General features: G+C 40.1%; 1 protein-coding gene across 3 annotated transcripts in view; it reads right to left on the bottom strand.

Annotated features, from left to right (window-relative positions):
- Positions 1–4,745: 4,745 nt before the first annotated feature.
- Positions 4,746–21,312, bottom strand: part of UBE2D1 (ubiquitin conjugating enzyme E2 D1) — a 35,706-nt gene continuing 19,139 nt past the window's right edge. For all 3 annotated transcript variants that reach the window (XM_027840569.1, XM_027840568.1, XM_027840570.1), the window contains exons 2-7: positions 15,036–15,099; positions 14,910–14,941; positions 12,058–12,135; positions 10,872–10,977; positions 6,976–7,069; positions 4,746–5,642 (exon numbers count right to left, since the gene is read on the bottom strand). In XM_027840569.1, coding sequence (XP_027696370.1) covers positions 5,597–5,642; positions 6,976–7,069; positions 10,872–10,977; positions 12,058–12,135; positions 14,910–14,941; positions 15,036–15,099 — 420 coding nt within the window. In that variant the 3' untranslated portion in view covers positions 4,746–5,596. The remainder of the gene's footprint in view (positions 5,643–6,975; positions 7,070–10,871; positions 10,978–12,057; positions 12,136–14,909; positions 14,942–15,035; positions 15,100–21,312) is intronic.

A 21,312-nucleotide genomic window follows, 5' to 3' on the forward strand; every position in this document is an offset into this window, starting at 1 on the left:
TTACTTTTTCCCTCAGTTGCATGAACTTGTAATTTACTGTCATTCTCTTCCACATTTCTTTGTTTTCTTGGAATTCAGATGGAAGGCAAAATCACATTTATGTGTGTGTGTGTGTGTGTGTGCATATATATATTATTTGTAGTGGAGTGTAACAAATGGAAATAGGCATTCTATTAGCATTTTTTATTGTTAGTAGAAAAACTCGATACAAACTTTTTTGGAAAGCAATTTGGAAATATTCCAAAAATATCCCTACCCTTCAACCCAGTGATTCCACCACTTTTATTCTAAAAGTATCATGAAAGAGGGGTGAGGGATGGACAGCAACTGCACAAAAATATTTATAGCAGTTTTATATGTAATAACAAGAAATTAAAAAAAAACAACTTTGTCCAATCACTGGGAAATGGTCTTATAGCAGGGTTAGTGGATCAGTGATGGGTGCTCCCTTCAAGGTACTCAGCACAACCCACCTGTACTTCCTTTTTTGTTTTGGAAAGTTTTTTTGGTGTTTTTTGTTTTGTTTTGTTTTTTTGCTAGGCGATGGGGTTACGTGACTTGCCCATGGTTACACAGCTAGTTTAAGTGTTAAGTGTCTGAGGCCACATTTGAACTCAGGTCGTCCTGACTCCAGGACCGGTGCTCTATCCACTGCACCACCTAGCTGCCCCTATTCTTTCTCATTGTATGTGATTTTCTTCCTGTTCTCCCACATACTTCAGGGATTTAGCTAGGGTGTTTTTGTTTGCAGATTTCATGGGTCTAAGAAGAGCACCTGGGCTGGCCACATGCCGCCCCTCACGAGCTGCAGAACCGGCCTGTTTCAATCAGACATTTATTGGATGATGTCCCTCATGGCACTTCTTAGGCCTCGGTCATCGCCAGGAAACAGTGAACCTTTTACCCACTCTGCATCTGTCGTCCCTTAGATCATCTGCAACTCTGATTCTTTGATGTTCCAAGATTCACATACCGCCAAGCTTGCAAAAAATGGAAATAAAGAACACAAGGAAACACAGAAAGGCATAAACCCAAAGGAATGCATAGCAAGAACACACAAAATAGAACCGTACACATCACAGGGGGAAATCAAAGGGCACAGAGCTTAGGGCAGGCTCGAAGTAGACAAAGAACAAATGTGGTTCATTGTTGTGGTCTATTTGGTTAATTCTGTTTTATCATACAAGCATAGTATGCCATCTTCTTCCCAGAGAACTGAAAATTCTCAAGGCAGAGGTGAGGGAATGCAGGGGCAGAATATTTCATACACTGTTGAATACAAAGTATTATCTCTTGTTCTTTGTTAGAAGTCAGAGTTCAATTCTTGGGGAGGAGAAATCGGGGGATGGAGGAACATGGGAGCATATTCAAAAATAGCTGTAATATGAAAACTGTTGACATCAATAACTCTTACTAAAAGAAAAAAGGCTTTAAGTATACAGAATATTTTAGGACTCTTTAAAGTTAAAAAGAGAACAAATGTTTTATAAATATATATTTTGTTTAGTCATTTCATTTGCATCTGACTTTTGGGACCCCATTCGGGGTTTTCTTGGCAAAGATACTAGAGTGGTTTGCCATTTCCTTCTCCAGCTCATTTTACAGATGAGGAACCAAGGCAAACAAGGTTAGGTGACTTGCCCAGGGTCACACAGCTAGTTTTGTCTGAGGGGAAGATTTGAACTCACAAGGATGAGTCTTCCCGACTCTAAGCTGGGTACTCTTTCTATCCAAGGTGCTACCTAGCTGCCTCTCCCTTTGTATGTATGTGTGTGTATGTGTGTGTGTGTGTATACACACACATATTTTTTTACAAACTGTAAATAATTTGGAGTTGTGGTTTAATGTATTAAGATTCCTCAAAATGTATGTATATTTTTAAAAAATGACAATACTTTACTTTTAAAATAACTAGGGCCTTCTGGTATATTTGTAAATTAACTATGAGAACTTGGAAATATGTTCAGATTGCATCATGACAACAATCAAAGAGTTGATCATTCAGATTTACCAATATTCAACTTCAATTTCCTACAAACATTACACAACTAGTGATTTTAGGTCCTTGGATTAAGCTCATAAGCTGTCCAGAGTAAATTGAGCTGACTTTCAAATCAAGTCCATATTGGCCACAGATTGTCTTGGTCCACAAGGAAAATTAATTTTGCAATACCTCTTACATTTTAAAATATAAAATTAAGACTAGTCTCCTGTTAAAAGCCAAGGATTTCATCAAGCATGAAGAGAAACCAGTAAAATGTAAAGAAATTATTATTGTTTTCATGACTGGTTGAGTTCTAAGAAAGGGGATAAATTCATCTGAAGCTCAGCTCCTTGCTTTCTGCATATTTATATACATCACCTAATCAATGTGGGTCCTCAGTGTTGCTAAGTAGTGGAATTCAGACAAGTTTCATTTTGAAACTCTGCCAGGAAACATTTGTGACAGAACAAAACAAAACTTGGAATCCTAACATTTATTATATGTTCAGTGCTAAAGAAAGTAACAGAAATCTCAGCGCATCAGAAAACAGTGATCTAGGCAGTTGCTTGGAACCTAAATCTTTAGATATTACATCCCTAGCCATGGGACCAAAGGGGCACTCTCTCTTCTCACCATGCCAATATGACTTCCAACTCAATACCAGGGGGATCGAGCCTCAGGAGTCTAAAATTGTTTTTACATGTAATTGGGGAAAAATAAACACTCAATAAATAATTAAAAAAAAAATAAAGACTTGGGAGAAGTGAGTCCCAGCACCATGTGGTTTTAAAAAGCCATCAGTGGGGGCAGCTAGGTGGCTCAGTGGATAGAGCACCAGCCTTCAAGTCAGAAGGACCTGAGTTCAAATCCAGCCTCAGAACAAACACTTGACACTTACTAGCTGTGTGATCCTGGGCAAGTCACTTAACCCAAATTGCCCCCCCCCCCCCCCCCGCCAAAAAAAAGCCATCAGGGTCATTTCCCTTCTGTTCCACCCAATTGCAAAGGGGTCCCTTGCACTTGGAAAGCTGCTGTTTGGAAGACTGATTATGTGACCCAACATTATACCACTGCTGGGCTGTGAAGACTTTTTCATCTGTCTCCATTAGACAGACAAGTTGGTGACTTTTTTCCTGTATAACTCAGAACTAGCAAAGCAAAGCAAGAGAATTTAATTGAGTAAAGCAAAGGAAAACACTATTTTGTCAAGTTTCGAAACTTTAATGCAAGAAAAAAATGATACTTCCATAAATGAATGTCACAAAACAAAAGCTCTAAGGATATTCCAGCCAACAAAGTCCTTTACTACCAAAGCAGATTAATTAACCCACCCCAGTGAGGCCAAGAGTTTCTTTCTAGCTACCTCAACCCCATTTCAAATTCAGTGAGAAAGTAGCCCAGAACATAAAGTATCTTTCGGATGACTCTACCATGAATACTCAAAGGATGAGGTGGTTTTTTTTTTAAACAATCACATTTTAAGTTTCCATTTCACAATTCATTTAAATATTTTACATACATTTATAAAACACATGACATCTCTATTTTTTTCATAAGCTTATTTGTGCTGTAACTTTCTATCCAGAAGATAGCCAACCGATTTAAATTATTGTCATAAACCCATCACAAATAGGTGTACATTTATAGAACCACTGCAATACTACAGGAAAAATGACTGTGTTAAAGACATTAGGCGGTGAAAAAGAAAACAACACCAACAATAATAATAATAACAATAATAATAATAATAGCACCTTGGTATAGGGGAAATAGCACTGGCCCGAGAATCAGAAGACCTGGGTTCAAATTCTGGCTCTGTCATTTCCTTACTGTGTGACCGTGTGCAAGCTAGCAGTCCTCTCTGAACCTCTGTTTCCTCATCTGTCCAAGGGGAGCACTCACTACCACTTGGCCCGCTTCCCCTCATGGGCTTTGTCATGAGGACCAAATGAGATTATGGATGCAGTGCTTTCAAAACTGTCACTCACTAGACAAATGTTAAGTCATTACTAGTTTTTAAAGTCAAATGATTAGAAAATTTATTGTCTTCAAAGGTTTCATTATGTAATAATGAAAGTTTGACACGAGTCAATTTGGGGCTTTGAAGCAAGCTACTCACAAAAATAGACTCAAACATGCATGATTTTAGTGTCTTCTTAAAACTTCTATAGTAAAAAATCGGTTTAATTCAAAATCGAGAATCCATTTCTAAAATACTATATTAGTAATTCTATGTTAAATATTGAGGATAAAATGAAAGTTAGATCTACTGAACAAACTTATTTTTAAAACATGCACCTGTAGACACACATTAAGTTTGACTAATTCATTAAACTAGGCCTCATGTCTACAAGTGCTGTACTCAGGGTCCATCCCACAGGCCTGCCATAACAGTGAAATCATCTTCTCTAAGAGATTCCTTCTGGTTCTCTGATAAACAAACAAACCGCCTCAACACCAGGATCCACCACAGACCCACAGTATTCTGAACTTTGCTCTACAACAAGAGAGCTACAGGAATTATTTGTTAGTACAATGATTTCCTGTTACGGGATGCTAATTTAATGTCAGACAAGATTTATACGGGAAATGTAATAATAACAAATGAAAATTAAATACATGAACTCTGAATAAGGCAGACCTTATTTTCAAAATTTGGAGTACTCCTCATCAACAATTTGCATGCAAAACTATATACAATATTCAGATCTTTTCTCATAGACCTAGTAATGAGTCTTGTTGTAAAAACAGGCATGACAAGTAGTAGAAAAAGCATTTTATTTATGTGGAAAAAGCTACAGTCAGATCTGTAAAAGGTCCGTGAGAATATTATATTGCCCGTACGTACGAAAAAAATCAAACGTGAATAGCAACAAATAAAAGGTACATGTCTCCCTACTTAGCAGTGCAATCAGTTCACATTGCAATAAAATTAAGTCAAGTAGGCAACAAAATCAAAACAAGTGTTTCTCCATAATCAGCATACTGAGAATTACAGTGTAAAAGATCACGTTAGGTTCGAAGAATCTGCAATCAGTCTACGGAATATCCTAAGCAAGAGAAGGAGGCAAAGCGTGCGTTCGTTTCGTTACTAGCAGTTGTATCTTATCAATACTGTGCACAGGAAGAGAACGTCTAATGAGTTGACTTACATGGTAAATAAAATATATTTAGTCTATACAGTAAAAAAATACAAATTATATAGTGAGCTAACAAAGAATGAAATCTGAATACAGATTTATAAAACTGACGACGTCTTAGACAAACACATACAGTATCTCATGTAAAAACATCTAGTATCAGCAAAAAATAATTTGGTTGCTTTACAACTGCACTGTGGATCTTGTAGGCTGAAGATGCAGATGTCCAAGTATCTTAAAAACCATAATAAATGTCTTTTGCAAAGCATACAAAAGGATAAATACTCTCATCACAGTCTTAAGGTTATTTTTGGAAGTTTGTTTTGTCTTGCTCCAGAAACACATTTAAAATGGGTAAAAATCAAAGGGTTTCAGGGTACACTGGAACAGTAAACGGTGCTCGATTTACTTCTAATATTGAAAAAACCTAGAATTTACAGTACTCTGGGATATAGGAAAAAAATCTTCCAATTTACATTGCATATTTCTGAGTCCATTCTCTCGCATGTCTGTTGTATCTGTGGGTATATAAAAGAGTTATAGTGAAAATATGTGGACATATGTTGTATCTGTTCAAAGGCTTTATGTGTAAATGTCCTTAAACGGAAGCGAGCATCAACCCACCCAAGGCTGAACAACAGGGTCTGATCATTCAACCCTTGAAGTTACAAAATTTGAAAGTTGACTCTTTCCCAAAGCTAGATGGATTTCTCCACTACCTTACCGTAAATCAGGATGTTAAGATACCAATTAAGAGAATGAAGAACTCACCTTCCAGAGAGAAATCAGTCTACTAGATCAGGCACATGGAAAGCCTGTCTCTTTTAGGTCAGGGATTGTGTGAAACATGCCCATGGGCAGTGCAAGGGACACCAGCCCCTAGAGCAGACTTCTTGCAACCCTGAACTGACTTCAAAACAGAAGTTCATTTCTGGGACATTTGCTTATTTGTTTAAAGATCTGAATTCATGTGGATTCCATTTTTTCTTCTGGAAAGTGAATACAAATGTATACTCCAAAAAACCCAAGGCAATGAAAAAAATTTCAACACGTAACCCTCCACGCACAGAGCACGTTCAATAGCTACTGGCCGACTTGAACCTTTACTAAACTGCATGGAAATGGAAGGAAAATACTATTTGTTCTATGGGATGGCTCTCTAGGAGGGAAAGGGAAAAGGATACTGGGGATAACTATGATGAAGTAAGAAATAGGAGACAGCAATAAAAAAGGTATATTAAAAATAGTAAAGGGAAGGGTAGAAAAAGGGGGAATTAGAAAATCATAGATTTAAGAGCTGGAAAGGACTTTGGCATCTACTCCAACCCTTTCCCTTTTACAGGATAAGGAAATTAGCCTTAGATCCCAAGTGGCAGAGTGGGATCAGAACCTAGGTCTTCTGGAGCCAGACCTCACGCTCTTCTCCCCTATACCACAGGGCCTCTCAAGAGCAGACCAATAAACGTTTTGCCCGACTCCCCATATATAATTGATAGCAAATTGCTTTTCTCAAGGAGGGGCTGAAGATAGAAAGAGAATCTGGAACTCAAAATTTTTAAAAATGAACACTAAAATTTTTTTACATGCAATTAGGAAATATCACAACATAAATAAGAATATTTTGGGAGAAAAAAGTAGACCAAAAAGTAGACACAGAAAAGAAGACAAAAGTACCCAATAAAACAAGGAAAGGAAGATGAGGAAGAAGCAGATGCAAGCCATGAGTAAACATTTGCTTTCCTGAGTATGATTTAATTCATTTAAATACATGTATAAAACCTTTCTTTTCTTTTATTTGGCACATGGAACAAAGATATACCCAATCCAACCCAAATGGCCATAAATACTTACTTTTCCTTGTCTGATTTATATATTTGTGCAATATCTGGTACTAAGGGGTCATCTGGATTTGGATCACAAAGTAGTGAACATATGGACAACAAAACTAGAATGAAAGGAGAACACACCATCAGCCGGTTGTTGTTTCAAAGCGGTCATACAGATTTTGTATCGAACATTCATTCACATGCTGCAAAGTACTAGACAAATACATATGGACCATGTTAGGCAGTTCAAGGCAGCTACCTGATGTCTCATATAACTGCACAATTGCTCATTTAGATTTTAAAATGTTCCATAAAATCTACATAATTACGCTTGATGTTGATGACGATGACGACAAAGGAGGACCACAGCTGCTTGTCCCAGGACTAGCTCTACCAGAACTCCAGCCCAAGAGATGGGAATCCAGAGACATCTAACCCTAGTTCTCTAAGGCTTTCAAAGAGCTTACAGACAGTATCTTGGTGATCATCACCCTAGCTCTGGGAGGCAGACATTATCATCATCCTCCTTCGCCAGGAGACCTGAGGTTCAGGCCGAGGGGCTCGTCCTGGGTCCCACAGCTAGCAGGTGGCAGAGGTGGGATTTCTTCCTGATTTTTTTAGTCCATTTCTCTAAACGACATGCAACCATATCTCTCTAAATGATTACAGGCACCAAAGCTCTAAATTACATCGAGAATTCGATTTGTTTAGGAATGAGACACACTATCTTCAAAGCAGCTATGACCTCCATAAATTCTCTACACGAGAACAGTATCCTGAATATTGTCTATGATACCCCAAAATATTAAATAGGAAAAAAAATTCTTCAGTGATTATTTCTATTGCCTTCTGAGGGCAGGGGCCATGCCACACTTCACCTCTGTATCCCTGGCACCATGGAATATACTTTGGTGCTATTGGCTGATATTCAGCACCTGGTCCCCAGAAGACCTCCGATTTCCTCACATGGAGAACTCCCTCTGCCAACACACGTCACGACCCTTTTGTGTGTAAGCCATAGGGGCTGGTTGGAGCTAGAGAGAAGCTAAATGACCTGCCCAGGATCACACGTATTAGCATCAGCAGTGGGATCAAAGTCCACATCTCACTAGTGCTAATGCCTGACAGACAACCCACTGTGTCAAGCTGTTGCTTGTATCCAGGAGGTGCTTAACTAAATTATTTGCTGACTTGAATCCTGAACTGTAGAAGTTTTGTAGATTATATATATATATATATATACATACATATATATATATATATATATATTAATAGCAGAAAATATGCATTTCCTCATATTCTAAGACTATCATTCGAATACCAAAAGCCTGCACCTACGCCAGTCTAATTGGGAGTTATCAGTCTAAACTCTAAACTCGGGTGGGCAGTCTGTCTGTCATCTGGCTCACCCAGTCTCACTCTGGTTAAATACAAAGGAGAGAAGCACTGGCCAAGCCTTCGTTGTTGTCTCTCATATTGGTATAATATGAAGTTAGTGAAATCCAGAATCAATAACTAGTACCTTGCCAAGATTTCTACAATGTGCCGAGGCTTTATCATGTGAATGGTAACACCATTACCTTTACTTGTTAGAGTGCTCAAATGGTATCATGAAGGACTCTTACTTTTATTTTTTATTTTATTTGTTTATTAATTAGGACTCTACTTTTAAATCTCAATTTCTAGTGTCTAGAAAAGAAGGGAGCAAAGGGAAAGGTGCCATTTCTTCTTCTGGCAGCACTAACCACACTCCTTCATTTCTAAGTGAATGAAAACAACTGTGAAATATCCTCCCTCTCTTCCCCATCTTTCCTTTCTCTACTTCCTTTTTCTCTATCCCCCAAATCCAAAGCAGGTGATATAAGCAGGCCAGGGTGGGATCAGTTGGGAGGAAAAGTGGGCAACAAAGTTTGGCGTGCTAGAAGCCAATGACATTTCTCCCTCCCACCTGCCAGGACTCGAGCCATTCACAGGAAAAAAAGTAACTAAATAATTCTTCTGGGATATCACGAGAATGTTCCCCTTATATAAGTCTAGGCCACAATGATACTCCACTTCCATCATATTTATGTGAAAAGGGCCAGAGTAAGAGTTTTAGGATTCAGAAAAGATAAAATATTTACACAAACACAGTGAAACATTAATATCATGTTAAAAAAAAAAAGGTGGGGTGTGAAGAGATGGCACTACCTGTCTCTAGTGGCAGAAAAAACTCCCCTTTGCCTCAAGGGCACTTCAAAAAGCAAATGAGAATGACAGAAACAACATGATCATTTTGAAATCCAAAGGACAAAGTTTCCAGAGGCCAGGGATGCTCAATATTCTTGAAATGAAGCCAGCAGTGTCAGAAGACAGTCTCTTGGCAGGCTGCCATCTCTTGTGTAAGTGTTCGCACTCGGCTATTTATGTAAAATGAGACTCATCTCACCACCAATCCAGGAAATGGGGTGTTAATGTCAACCAATCTTTGATACATAAGGTATGCAGTATTCCTATCACACGATGGTGGTGGTTCGTTTTGTTTTGGTTTTTTTTAAATAAGACAGCAACAAACACTTGAACATTTTAGATGAGAAAATTTGCCACTCTGCACTAATGAAAATATAGGACCAGCTAGCACGTGAAACAGTCATGGCTGTGCATACCTAAGCAGTCAAATTTTATCACTTTTATAGAGATGTTGTCAGGCAACAACTTGAAAATAACATTAGCATGAAGACAGGACTCTGGATTCTTTACACCAATGCTACAAGGGTACCAATTTTCTTGGGTTTTCAGGAATTGTAGGGGCTGGTTTTTTCAACCCAAAGAAATCTGATATCACCAGTCTGGTTGGCCTGAGTTACAGAAGGCAAGGGAGCCTGTCCATTATGCCCAGCCCCAGAAGGCCACAACACCGAGAGGGTCAGAAACAACATTCCACTGCTAGAGAGAACACAGAGTATGATTTTAAAATTCTGATACAAATAACAAAAAGTAACTGGCTGGTGAAATGAGTGTTTATAAATGCCAAGTAAGCTATGAGAAGGTATCCCCTGCCTATGCAATGTATGGGGAAGGAAGGGGAGAATAACTGACCAGGTAAACAATATCAGAGTGTGATCTGGCTTTGAGGTTTTCTAAAACGGGAAACAACATTGGTCAAGTCAGTGTTTTGCGGCTTCTGCCTGGACATCCAATGAGCTGAGAAGGGAATAAATCACCTCTTACTGTCGAGGTACATTGACAGCATCAGTTACAGTGATGAGTTGTTTAAATCAGTAACTGCCACTGCTGCTGTTTGATAATTAACACCAGAAGTTTGAATGGAAGGATTCATTTTGCCTACATCACCCCTAATTGTGAAAATGCTTTTATCCTCTATTGCTCTGACTTGGAGATTCATCATTTACAACTTTGGTTTTTCAACCGGTCCCATCTGAACATTCTGCTTTTAGGGATCTGGCCACAATTTGCTTCTCACCTTAGTAACAGCAGTACTTCACACTAAAGTCTCATCTGACGACTGGCTGACTGATGGCAGCCTCTTCACATAATCTCTCTTTTTTTTTTTTTTAAAGGCAAAAACAAGGAGACACCAAACCAGAAAAACCCAATCTTCTTCCCAAGGCTGTTTGTTGCCCAGGTAATTTCCCGCTATCACCCCACCCTATTCTGTTCTAAAAAGTACCCTGGCCTTTTATTTAGAGCATCCTAGCCACCTTCCTGGCAAAGTCCTCAGAGCCAGAGACAAGCAAGTCATTGGTGAGTTGGGAAGTGGAGGCTTCCAGCCTGGAACCCTGAAAGGAATTAGGAGTGGCAACAGAGAGAGACCGAGACTTTGGCCCCTGGATTCACTCATTAGCCACTTTATATTTCTCATCTTCCCTTCGGTTTGGCTGGTTACATTTTCCAACGTTATTAACTTACAAATGAAGTTACCTTTTGATACAGTCAGAGCTGGTGACCACTGTGACCTCAGGATGTCAAGACAAATACTTCCATTGCTATTTATGTTTGGGTGGTAGATTTTTGTTGTGAAAGCAATCTAAAGAAGGAGAAAAAAAAAACCCCTAGTGATTAAAAAAAACACAGACAGTGAAAGAGCATCACCAATGTACCAACCAGCTCACTTAGGGACGAACTTTCTCTTAGCTAAGTGACCTTAGTAGAAAAATGTTTAGTGAAGGGGCGTGCAGTCAAGGTACTGAGCAGACTAAATGGAACCCAGGTAAAGGCTGGTAACACCCAGTTCTCCTCCTTCTTTCCATCTTCTTCCTTTACTGATCAATATTAACTCTATATATATGAGAGCTAAGAAGGTTGATTGATGGTCAGAGCTTTGAGGCTTGGGGTTCTTTGGGGGAGGAGGAGGGGATAGAGAGTCAGGAACCGTGATTTCCTCAGTATGGATAGGAAACTTCCAGTGTGCAAACTGTCCCCTCCACCTCATAACTGTCCATATCATCTTCTCTCTTCCACAGTTCTTAGGTTAAGCCTTTTCAGTGACATCTACGAGGATTTTTCTCTCCTTTAAGTAAATTAATGATTGCCTAGGTCAAAAGACAAAATTCATGCAAAAGCCAGAACAGGGAAATCCCTGGCCCTGAATTTATTTATATACTATGCAAATACCCATCATCATTGACTTAAGACTTCTAAAAGCCAGACCATCAACCCAAAGAACCCAAAGAACCAATCGAAGCAGCAAACACTCCATTGATACAAACATCAAAGAAGAAAGTATAGCTCACGCTTCTACTTGCAACAACGCTATGAGGTAAGCAGTCCAAGAATCAGTAAGCCTTTTTTACAAAAGGAGAAACGGAGGCTTGGAATTTAAATGACTTGTTCAAGGTCACATAGCTAGTAGTAGTCTCAGAGTCAGAATTTTATCCCAAATTTCCCAACTCTAATTTCAGAGTTCTTTCCACTATCATAACACACTCACAAAGCTTGATAAATACACTTTGTGACAGCTGAATCAATAAATCAGACCTTCAATGAACCCAAGTAATAAAAACTTGAATATGTTGACTCTCATACTGCTACAGACAAAATGGTCAAGATTTAAAATTCCCAACACAGGAGATAAGGAAGGGTCATCAAGTTTAAAATACACATTTACCTTTGGTGGCTTAAAAGGATAGTCTGTTGGGAAATGTACAGTGAGAAAGAAGACTCCACCTTGATATGCGCTGTCCGGCTGAAAGAAGAAGACATGCACATCACCTTGGGGTCACTACTTGTTCACAGTAACCACCAATGATGTGTATTTCCCCCATAGACTTTCAATTTATAAAAGCGGGCTTTGTCCCACTCTACATTCCAAATCATTTACCTTAAAAAGTACTTTCTTTTTCCAGGTGTAAAGGAAGATTTTCCAAACAGACAACACAAAACTCTATCACATGACCCACAAACAAATCCGTCAGTGAGTACAGATTTCTGCAATATCCACAGAAATGGGCTGTGAGGAAAAAATAATGTTCTACAGTGGTAATCAACTAGAGAAAAAGGCTGGAGTAAATATTTTCCTTTCATCTTTATGAAGCAGCTCTGATGACTGGGGGGGGTAAGGATGGAACAGGACAGAAGAATCCCCACCTATGCCCAAAATGAGATGTGGCACAATGGATTAATGGTATTCCCTCATTTTAAAGATGGAGAATGATGATTCAGAGCCACAAAGGGCACCTGCTACTGGAAAAATAGGTAGAGGCTAAGTGGAAACTTGAACCTGAGTCTTTCTGGATTCCACCACTAGAACTCTTCCTACTAGAAAAGGCTGAAGGGAAATGGATCCTATCTTGTAACCTAAACACCCAACTTTGGCTTTGTAACAAAATAACTCTACAAGACTATAGCTTCAGAGTTGGGGCTGGGGAGTTAAAAAACCAAACAAATCACAATTTATCAACAAAAGGAGTCTCTTTCCAATCCCATATGATGGCTACTATCTCGGTGTGGCTTCCTCACCAAAGAGCGAAACCCTCCATGTCACGGCACCCCACCCCCAATCTTCTCAATAGTTTAGGATTCACGTATCCTCAGTTTTCTTATCAATTGTACAGAGTGGGCTTTAATATGTAGCACCAGCTCTTTAATGTGTTTTAACAAAATTTATAATGTAGTTCAAAAAAAAAAAAGAAGAAGCTGATAAAGTTCAGTAGTAAAGTGCATTGTAAGCCACATGACCCTTCCATTTAGGGGCCTTTATTAGGCTACTGAGCCTGATATTGATGCTTCAGTAATCAACAAAGCTGTCAGTTATGCTGCTTAACCTGGGGTACACCCAATGCATCATGTTATACATCTTTGTTCTAGTTCATCAAGAGTAATTGCATTGATAAAAAGGGTCCACAAAGTTAAGTTTCTGTGACATCTTCCGCTTTCCTGAGGTAAGTGACTGATGTTCCAGGTGCTGTCCATTAGGAAGAGGCAAGAGCCCTAAGTGACACCCGGGGCTGCATGTCACACCCCTCAAGTGAGTTATGAACTGTTACTGTTCATGCAGCATATACTGATAGACCTCAAAATTCTAGTACTAATTGTTCTAAATAGGCAACTAATAACAAATAGAAATGATCTGCTCATTACTGAAAGACTATTTACTTAGAAAATATATTATATTACTCCCCTTCTGAAAAAATAAACCAAAGGAAACAGTTCACTGGAAGTTGGCATTTTAGGAGAGGCAGTGTGGTGCAGTAGAAAGGGCACTGGCTAGAGGTCAATGCCCAGAGGTTCTTGGCTCTTCCTTCCACTAACTAGCTCGAGGAACCTGAAAACCATTACTTCACAGCTCTAATTAATCCTCCATTGTCTGGAAATGAAATAGAAATGATGAAATGATTAGATGATGTAGAGAAGCCAAGAATGTCAGACAGCATTCGGCACACTACTTCCATTTTACAAACAAGAAAACTGAGACAAAGAGAAAAGAAGTGAGTTGCTTAAGGTCATCCGAGAGTTAGACTCAGAATCCAGCTGGATCTTATAACTTCCAAGGCCATGGCTCTTTCTACTATACTTTGTCTATGGTCCTTTCCAGCTCTAACACTTATGACTCTATGATTCATTGGAAACTCTCATCCTGGGTTCAGTCTTGGCATTTCTTTTAAGTAATCAGGATTTTAGGGCAAAAATAAAGTTTAATTACTCACGACTGATTAGATTTAGCTCGTGGGGGAGAGGAGAAACAAGGGGGAGCTGAGGGGAAGGAACACAACTTGGTGCTAGAAGAGCCACACATCACACCTCACCCCACCCCAAGCAGATTTAAACTGTTCAAGTTTTATTACCTTCAAAAAGAAAGTATTTCTAGGGTGCCCCAGGAACCCATTAAAGGTCAAAGAATCCTCTTGATCAAGAGTAATGATCATGAAAAGAAGCCTAGCATGAAACAGTCATGAACTCTGGGTGCAGAAAAAGTCATGTCAGCCAGATGTACTGCATATGCAATCATCAGCCTTCATTCAGGGCAGGAAAAAAATGAAACTACTCACTGCAAACTAGCCATGGCTAGCTGGGGAAATTCTACTACTGGGTTTAATGTGTTAATTTCTAATTGTTATCTTCTTAATTTCTAGGCTAATAAAATTTGTAGAATAAGGATGATTGTACTCAGACCACCAGGAATACTAATTACTTTTTTGGGGGGGAGGGGTTAAAGAAAAAGGAAAAAACCAAATGCTGGCTATAAACTGTGGCAATTTGTAATGATAATGCTTCGTGATTAGTAACTTGGAGAATCAAAGAGATCATAGCAATTTTGTCAGATTATTTGCTGAGAAATCCAACAAGCCCTCGAGGATTAATCTGGTATGGGTGGGGGGAGAAAATTAAACCCGGCCACTCCCTTTTACGTGACAGGGCAGAGGACAGCGAAACCAGTCTAAGAGAATAGATCCTACAAAGGGATGAGAAAGCAGGTTGGCTCCCAGGGTTAAGGTTTATCTAGAGGAAGCATATACTTACAGGTCCCATAATAGTTGCTTGCCAGTGGAACACTGAAAGAGACAAAGGATTGTTTGAGTCATCAGCAAGTGTTCAGACCTTCAATACTAAGAGAAGCAAAAAACAGAGCAACAGAGCAAAGCTTACAGTCATCTCCCACAGGGCCCGCGGAACAGTGGGCAGGAGGGTCACGCTGCAGATCACTCAATTCCTGGGGCAAAGCAGAAATATGTTAAGGTTAATTTTCTCCTTTTTTCCAATGAAAACCTACAGTTATTCTTCCAGACACAAAACTTTGAATTCATTTAAAATCACTGTTTGGCCAAAGCCATCCACAAGAGTCCCTGAACTGGAAAGATTTCTTCAGGAAATAAATACCCCCTATTCAAGCAAATTTAAAAGATTATATTCTCACTTATTAACACCCGTACACTCTCCTCAACAATAAACATTTATTCATCAACTACTGGGTGCAGGCCTCAGGGCTAGAACTGCGGATACAAAGACACAAAAAACATGGACTTTGCCTTCAAAGGGGTTTGCAATCTAAATGGGAAAGGATGAGGAAAAGAGGCATAAGCATTCTAAAAGACAAAATGCAGATAACACTGCATGTACACTTTAAGGAATCAGGGACTACAGAGGGTGAGGGGGTCTAAGATTTAAATTGGGCCTCAAAGGAATCCTCAAATCTAAATAGAGAAGATGAGGAAGGGCAAGCCAGGCAGAAGCCAAAAGATCCATGTTCAAAGAACAGTGATTAATAATTTGGTTGGACAAGAGAATTCTAGTAAGGCAGCATTTTCCAAACTTTTTTGTTGTGGAAATCATAAATGTTAGTCCAAGGTGCCTGGGGAATGTACAAAAGACCTAGAGATTAATGGGGGGGGGGGGGAATTTTTCAACAAAATAAATAAAACTAAGCCTATTTTCATCCTTCCCTCAGTGCCAAATGTAACATGTTTTATTCAAAAATTCATTATTAATTTTTTTTTTAATGGAGCAATATTGCTAGCAGTTTCCTTATAGAAGCAGGACTAGTCACATCTCCTGGAATGCCAGAGCTCCGAGCAACACACTTTGGGAAATGTAGAGAAACAGCGGTAAATAAAGTTGGCGAGGCGTGGCCATGGCTCTCTGTCACATGATCCTTGGCACACATAAGCCTCTGAGGCATCCTCTACTTTCCCTCTGGCACACACATCAGATTGTTGGGCCCCTGACACTATGTTAGTTACTTACTCTTTGTCTCCCGCCCCCCATTTCCAAGCCCCCTTCCAGTCTCTCTCCCCTCTTCTCAATCCTCATCCTTTTGGGCCTCCCAGAGCATTGGACAATGGTAAACACCTCCTCCTCCCGGACACCCTCTCATCTCTGGGTTTTTACAACTCTCCGACTTGTCCTCCTACCTGTCTGACCAACTCCTCAGATCCCTTTGCGGGACCTTCATGTGTGCCACACCCCCTAATTGTGGGTGTCTGTGCCCCAAGGCTCTGGTCTCTTTTCTTTCTACACTATCTCACTCGATGATTTCATCAACTCCCAAGGGTTCAATTATTATCTTTCTGCTGATTCCCAGATCTATTTATCCAGCCCTACTCTCCCTCTCCAGCTCCGCATCACCAGCTGCCTAGTGGACATTTAAAATGTATACAACTTTTGTTTGTCTTCCAGCCCTAACTGCAGGCCCCTCATCACCTCATCACCTCTCAGCTGAACTGCAGCCACAACAGAATCAGTTCTAACTGGAAGGCCTGCTTCAAATCTCTTTCCATTCCAGTGCATCTTCTGCACTAAGTGCAGCTCTGTGCCACTCCTCTGATCAATAAACTCCAATGGCTCCCTATTGCCTCTAAGACCAAATAGAAACGTTTCTGTTTGTTTGGCATTTAATGTTCTTCACAACCCCATCCCTATCTCTATTTCCCCACACATTACAGATAGTCAGTCCAGCCATCCTGGCCCACTGTTCTCCATACCTGAAGCTCCACCTCCAGTCTTGGTGGCATTGAGCTGGCAGTCCACCATGTCTGGAATGCTCACTCTCCTCCCTAGCCAACCTCCAACTATCAGAAGCCCTGGCTTCCTTTAAGACTTAGCTGAAGCACTGGCCTCAGTCAAAGCAAGACCTGCTAAAGACTGTAGCTTAAAAAGGCCAAGGTCTCCCACTGCATCCAGTCGTCTTGATCTATATACGTCTGGCCACTGGACTCAGATGGCTCCAGAGGAGAGAGTGAGGCTGGTGACTTTGCACAGCTCTCCCTCACTGGAATCCAATTCACTTGCATGTCATGGCATCACCTCCCTGATGTCATGGGCCTCTTTGAGAATGAAGGACAAATAACAATAGCTCAAGCACCATCTCCTCCAGGATACTTTTCTTATAGTACTCCTCCTCTCCCTGGTGGCTATTGCCTTCCCTGCTAAGCCTACCAACTATCTACTAGGCACTGATTTATTTATGCTGGTCTCCACCATTAGAATGTAAACTCCTTGAGGGGAAGGATTGCTTTTTATTTTTTTGCTGATCACTAATGCCTGGTACATAATAAACACTTAACCAACTTCTGCAAACTGTAGTTTTGACCTAACAATCTGGCTCAGACTTTCTACTCACTTCCCAACACTTCCCAACTTGGCTGGAAGACAACTATTATTCTACAGAAACTGCTCTCCCCTAAGTTTCCAATGAATGACTGCCATCAATTAAATGACTTCTCAGTCAAAGATATACAGTTAGGGGCATCAGTACACCCGCCCACCATGTCTATGGAGAGCTGCTGAGCTGCAGCAGGACATCGCTGGAAAGGGGAAGGGAGGTGGGGGAGGTGAAGGAAGGAAAGATATCTGCTTCACTGGGGGTACAGGCCACAGTACAGGTGCTGAGCAAGAGGAAGCCACGGCCCACTCGGGCAGCCCTGACCCTGACAACAGCAGCTGTGAATAAGATAAAACAGCTTCTTAAAGACAAACCTAGGGGCAGCTAGGTGGCACAGTGGATAGAGCACTGATCCTGGATTCAGGAGGACCTGAGTTCACATCTGGCCTCAGACACATAATACTTACTAGCTGTGTGACCCTGGGCAAGTCACTTAACCCCATTGCCTAACCAAAAAACAAAAAACAAAAAAAAAACAAAAGACAAACCTGAAAAGGTAGGTCTGAAAGTTGAGTCCTGAACCAGAGGTTGTAATGGCCTTTCTTACATTTTAGAATATTCCAAGACAAAAGGAGACTCTGATGAAGAAGTTATTCAGGATGGAATTAAGAATAATTCAGGATGGAGTGTTCATTGAAAAGAAAGCACAGCTAACACTTTTAGGATCAGAAATGGCCTTTGTGAAAGACAAATTGTCCAGTGAATTTGTTTTCAATAACCCAAATACAAGTTCCAAAGGAACTTGTAACTGAACTGTGAGAAAGCTTTAACACTTGAAAACTCAGGACTACTTTGGCATCAAGCACCAAGCATGCTTGTGTCCAACCACGTGGCTTTGTAAAGAAATCATGTTTCTTTCAAGATCTGGGCCTTGCTATGTATGGCTGCCTTATGAAGAAAACAAAGTTAATCCATTTTGCAAATAAAACCATTGAGTTTGAGGTGACACATTGCGTTCTAGAAAATTTCTGAGGTGTACTTTTGTTATTCTGGAAAGAAAAAAACAATCCTTGTTCTGACCTTATATCTCCTTTTATTACTTCTCTTAGAACAAATTTTCACTGTCCTTGTGTCACTGATTAGATTCAATCTTGCATTTCACATAGTTGTGCATCTAGTGAATATCTGACAAGCGGGTATAATCGTGGAATGTTCTCATCATTTTTACGGATTTTTGGCTCTCAAAGGACGCTGGCGCTCTCTCACCTAGCCAGGTTTATCAGAGTCTTTTAAAATGTCTATCAAAGCTTTCTTTAGCAGGAGGCCTTAACTTGTAAGAGGCATGGTCATTGTGTGCAGATAAGAGTTTTTAGGAATACTGCAAAGAATTTCTAGGTGGCAACGCTTTCTAAAAATATATATCTCAGGTCTTTCATTTTAAATTCCTTGTTTCTTCCTATCTTCCTAAAGCAGGAGTTCTAAACTTACTTAGAATTTTAGAGCAGGATGGGATTTTATAGGTCACCTAGTCCAGCCCCCAAAGACCTGAGAAGGTGTGGCGGCCTCCCTAGGGTCATTTCCTTGAGACCATGGAACTAGCTAATGGCAAAGCCAGGTCCAGGCTGAAGTTTCTTAACTCACAGGCAGGTTTTCCTCTGGACCACAATGCCTCTTTAAAGATCTATGTCTTTTATCTCCTTATAAGAGATGCAGATTGTCTATGTCTATACTCACTGACAGTAGAGGGAAGTGAAGGATCTGTATTTGTCTTGACGTGGAAAGAACAAAGTGGCCTTTTTAGATGGTTGACATGTTAATTGAATTCCTTAGTTTTTCAGTTCAGCGGAGTACTACGTTTTCTTTAAGTGACAGAATTTGGAGAGAAAGTTGTTTTAATTGCATTCTTTACCTCTGTACAAAGTTTAAAAAGCCAAGGAAGGCGAGTAATGGAGCAACCTGAAAATCCTTTAAAAAAAAAAAAAAGTATAACTACTATAGCTGCTGTGCTCCCCTTCAACAAATCTGGCTTGTCTTCTCTAAAGTTTGAAATTTCGTATTTTCTGAATCCTAACTTCCATTGGTGGACGATTAAAGGAATAGCCTTTTAAAAATGAACATAAACTCATACTCTTCCCCAGTTTTCTCTGTTCATTTCATATCCTAGTTCTTGATTCTGCAGGGTGTCATTTGACACATTGAATGCTTTGTTTGGTTGTGGCGGTATATATGCTTCCTATTTGGAAGTTAACACTGTCAGAACTGAAGTGCTTTTGAGTTCCTTTAAATACGATTGTCGTCTTTATATCCTGCTCGCTTGATCCTATTCATAGGAACCTGACGCACAACACACACAAAAGCTTTAAAAAGTCATGTTATATAAGTGCTAATAACAACTTGGGTAGTTAATATTTTGTTAATCCATTTATAACCTGTGCAATACTTTATGTAGAAAGAAGTCTTTGTTGCCAATAAAATTGTATTCTCTGTTAAAAAAAAAAAAAGATATGCAGTTAGAGCTGGAAGAGGGACCTTAGAAGTCATTCAGTGCAGAGGAGAAAAATAAGTTCAAAAGATGAACCACAGCCCAGGTGGCACAGCCAGGCAGTGGCCCAGAACTCAAGGGCTGATGATTTTGTCCTCGTCAGGCCAACCTTTCTGCAACATCCTGCATCTTTGCCCTGCCCCCCCCCCCCCGGTCCCTTCCAAAACCCTGAACCCTCCTAGTTTTCTTCCTCCCATTCTGATCTCTCCTTTAACTCCTTTGTCTTCTCTTCTGCCTGCTAAATCCTTACTGCAAACGCTGTTCAAGGTTCTGACCCTGATGCCCATACATATCTCCAGCTCAATCTCCTTCCGTCTTGACCTTCAGATGTCCAGTTCTAATGGCCTAAAATGCATCTCCAAGTGATATCATTAGGACTGAGAACTCACTAAGTCCCCCCCAATTCATTCTCCCCCTCTCCAATCCTCCTGACATCTTTATTTCTCTTCTTAGGACAAAAACTACGAGTCATCTTTGACTACTTCTCCCTGGCTGGCAAGTTGTCAGTTTTCCCTCCTCAGTCTCTCTCATATGCATCCTCCTCCTTTCATTTCTTCCTCTTGCCACCCTCATCCCCCATCTAGAACCCAGCAACAGTCTCTTAATCCATCGCTCTCTCTCCAATCAATCTTTCCTACATTGGGCAAACTTGTTTTCTTAGTATACAGATCTGCTATGCCCCTCTACCCTTGTTAAAATGGCAATTACTTTCCACTGCCTACTGAATAAAATCCAAACATCTTAGCCGTGCATTTCTAGGATCACTGATATAAAGTTGGAAGGGACCAGAAGTCATTTAGTCCAGACCTTTCATTTTACAGATTGGAAAACTGAAACACAAAGAGGTCGTGAGAAACACAAGCAGTAAGTGGCAGGGCCAGGATTTGAACCCAGGTCATTTAACTCCAAACCCACTCTTCTTTCACTCTATCCCCCCTCCAATTAAATCTCTCCGTAATTGTTTCACTATTTCCCTTTGCTGTTCTAAGAGCATTCTCAGAGCTGACGTTTCTATAGTTCTTGAAAGCCTAGCTAAAATGGCAGCAGCCTTCTCGATCCCTCCCGGTGCAACATGGACTTTCTTCCTTTGCTTTGAACTCTCTGAAGTTGAAAGGTTTTCTGTTCTATTTGGTCTTAGAGTTATTTAAGTACATCTTTCCTCCACTGGATCGTAAACTTCTTGAAGGAAAAAATCATTATTTTACTCTGATTATGAAAAAAGGGAACTTGTTTCAAAAGACTGACAAGGATACGTATCAACCAACTAAAGTGTTTAGAAGACA

Source organism: Vombatus ursinus, unplaced genomic scaffold (genome assembly GCF_900497805.2).
Source record: "Vombatus ursinus unplaced genomic scaffold, bare-nosed wombat genome assembly UNPS02014847.1, whole genome shotgun sequence".
NCBI lineage: Eukaryota > Metazoa > Chordata > Mammalia > Diprotodontia > Vombatidae > Vombatus > Vombatus ursinus.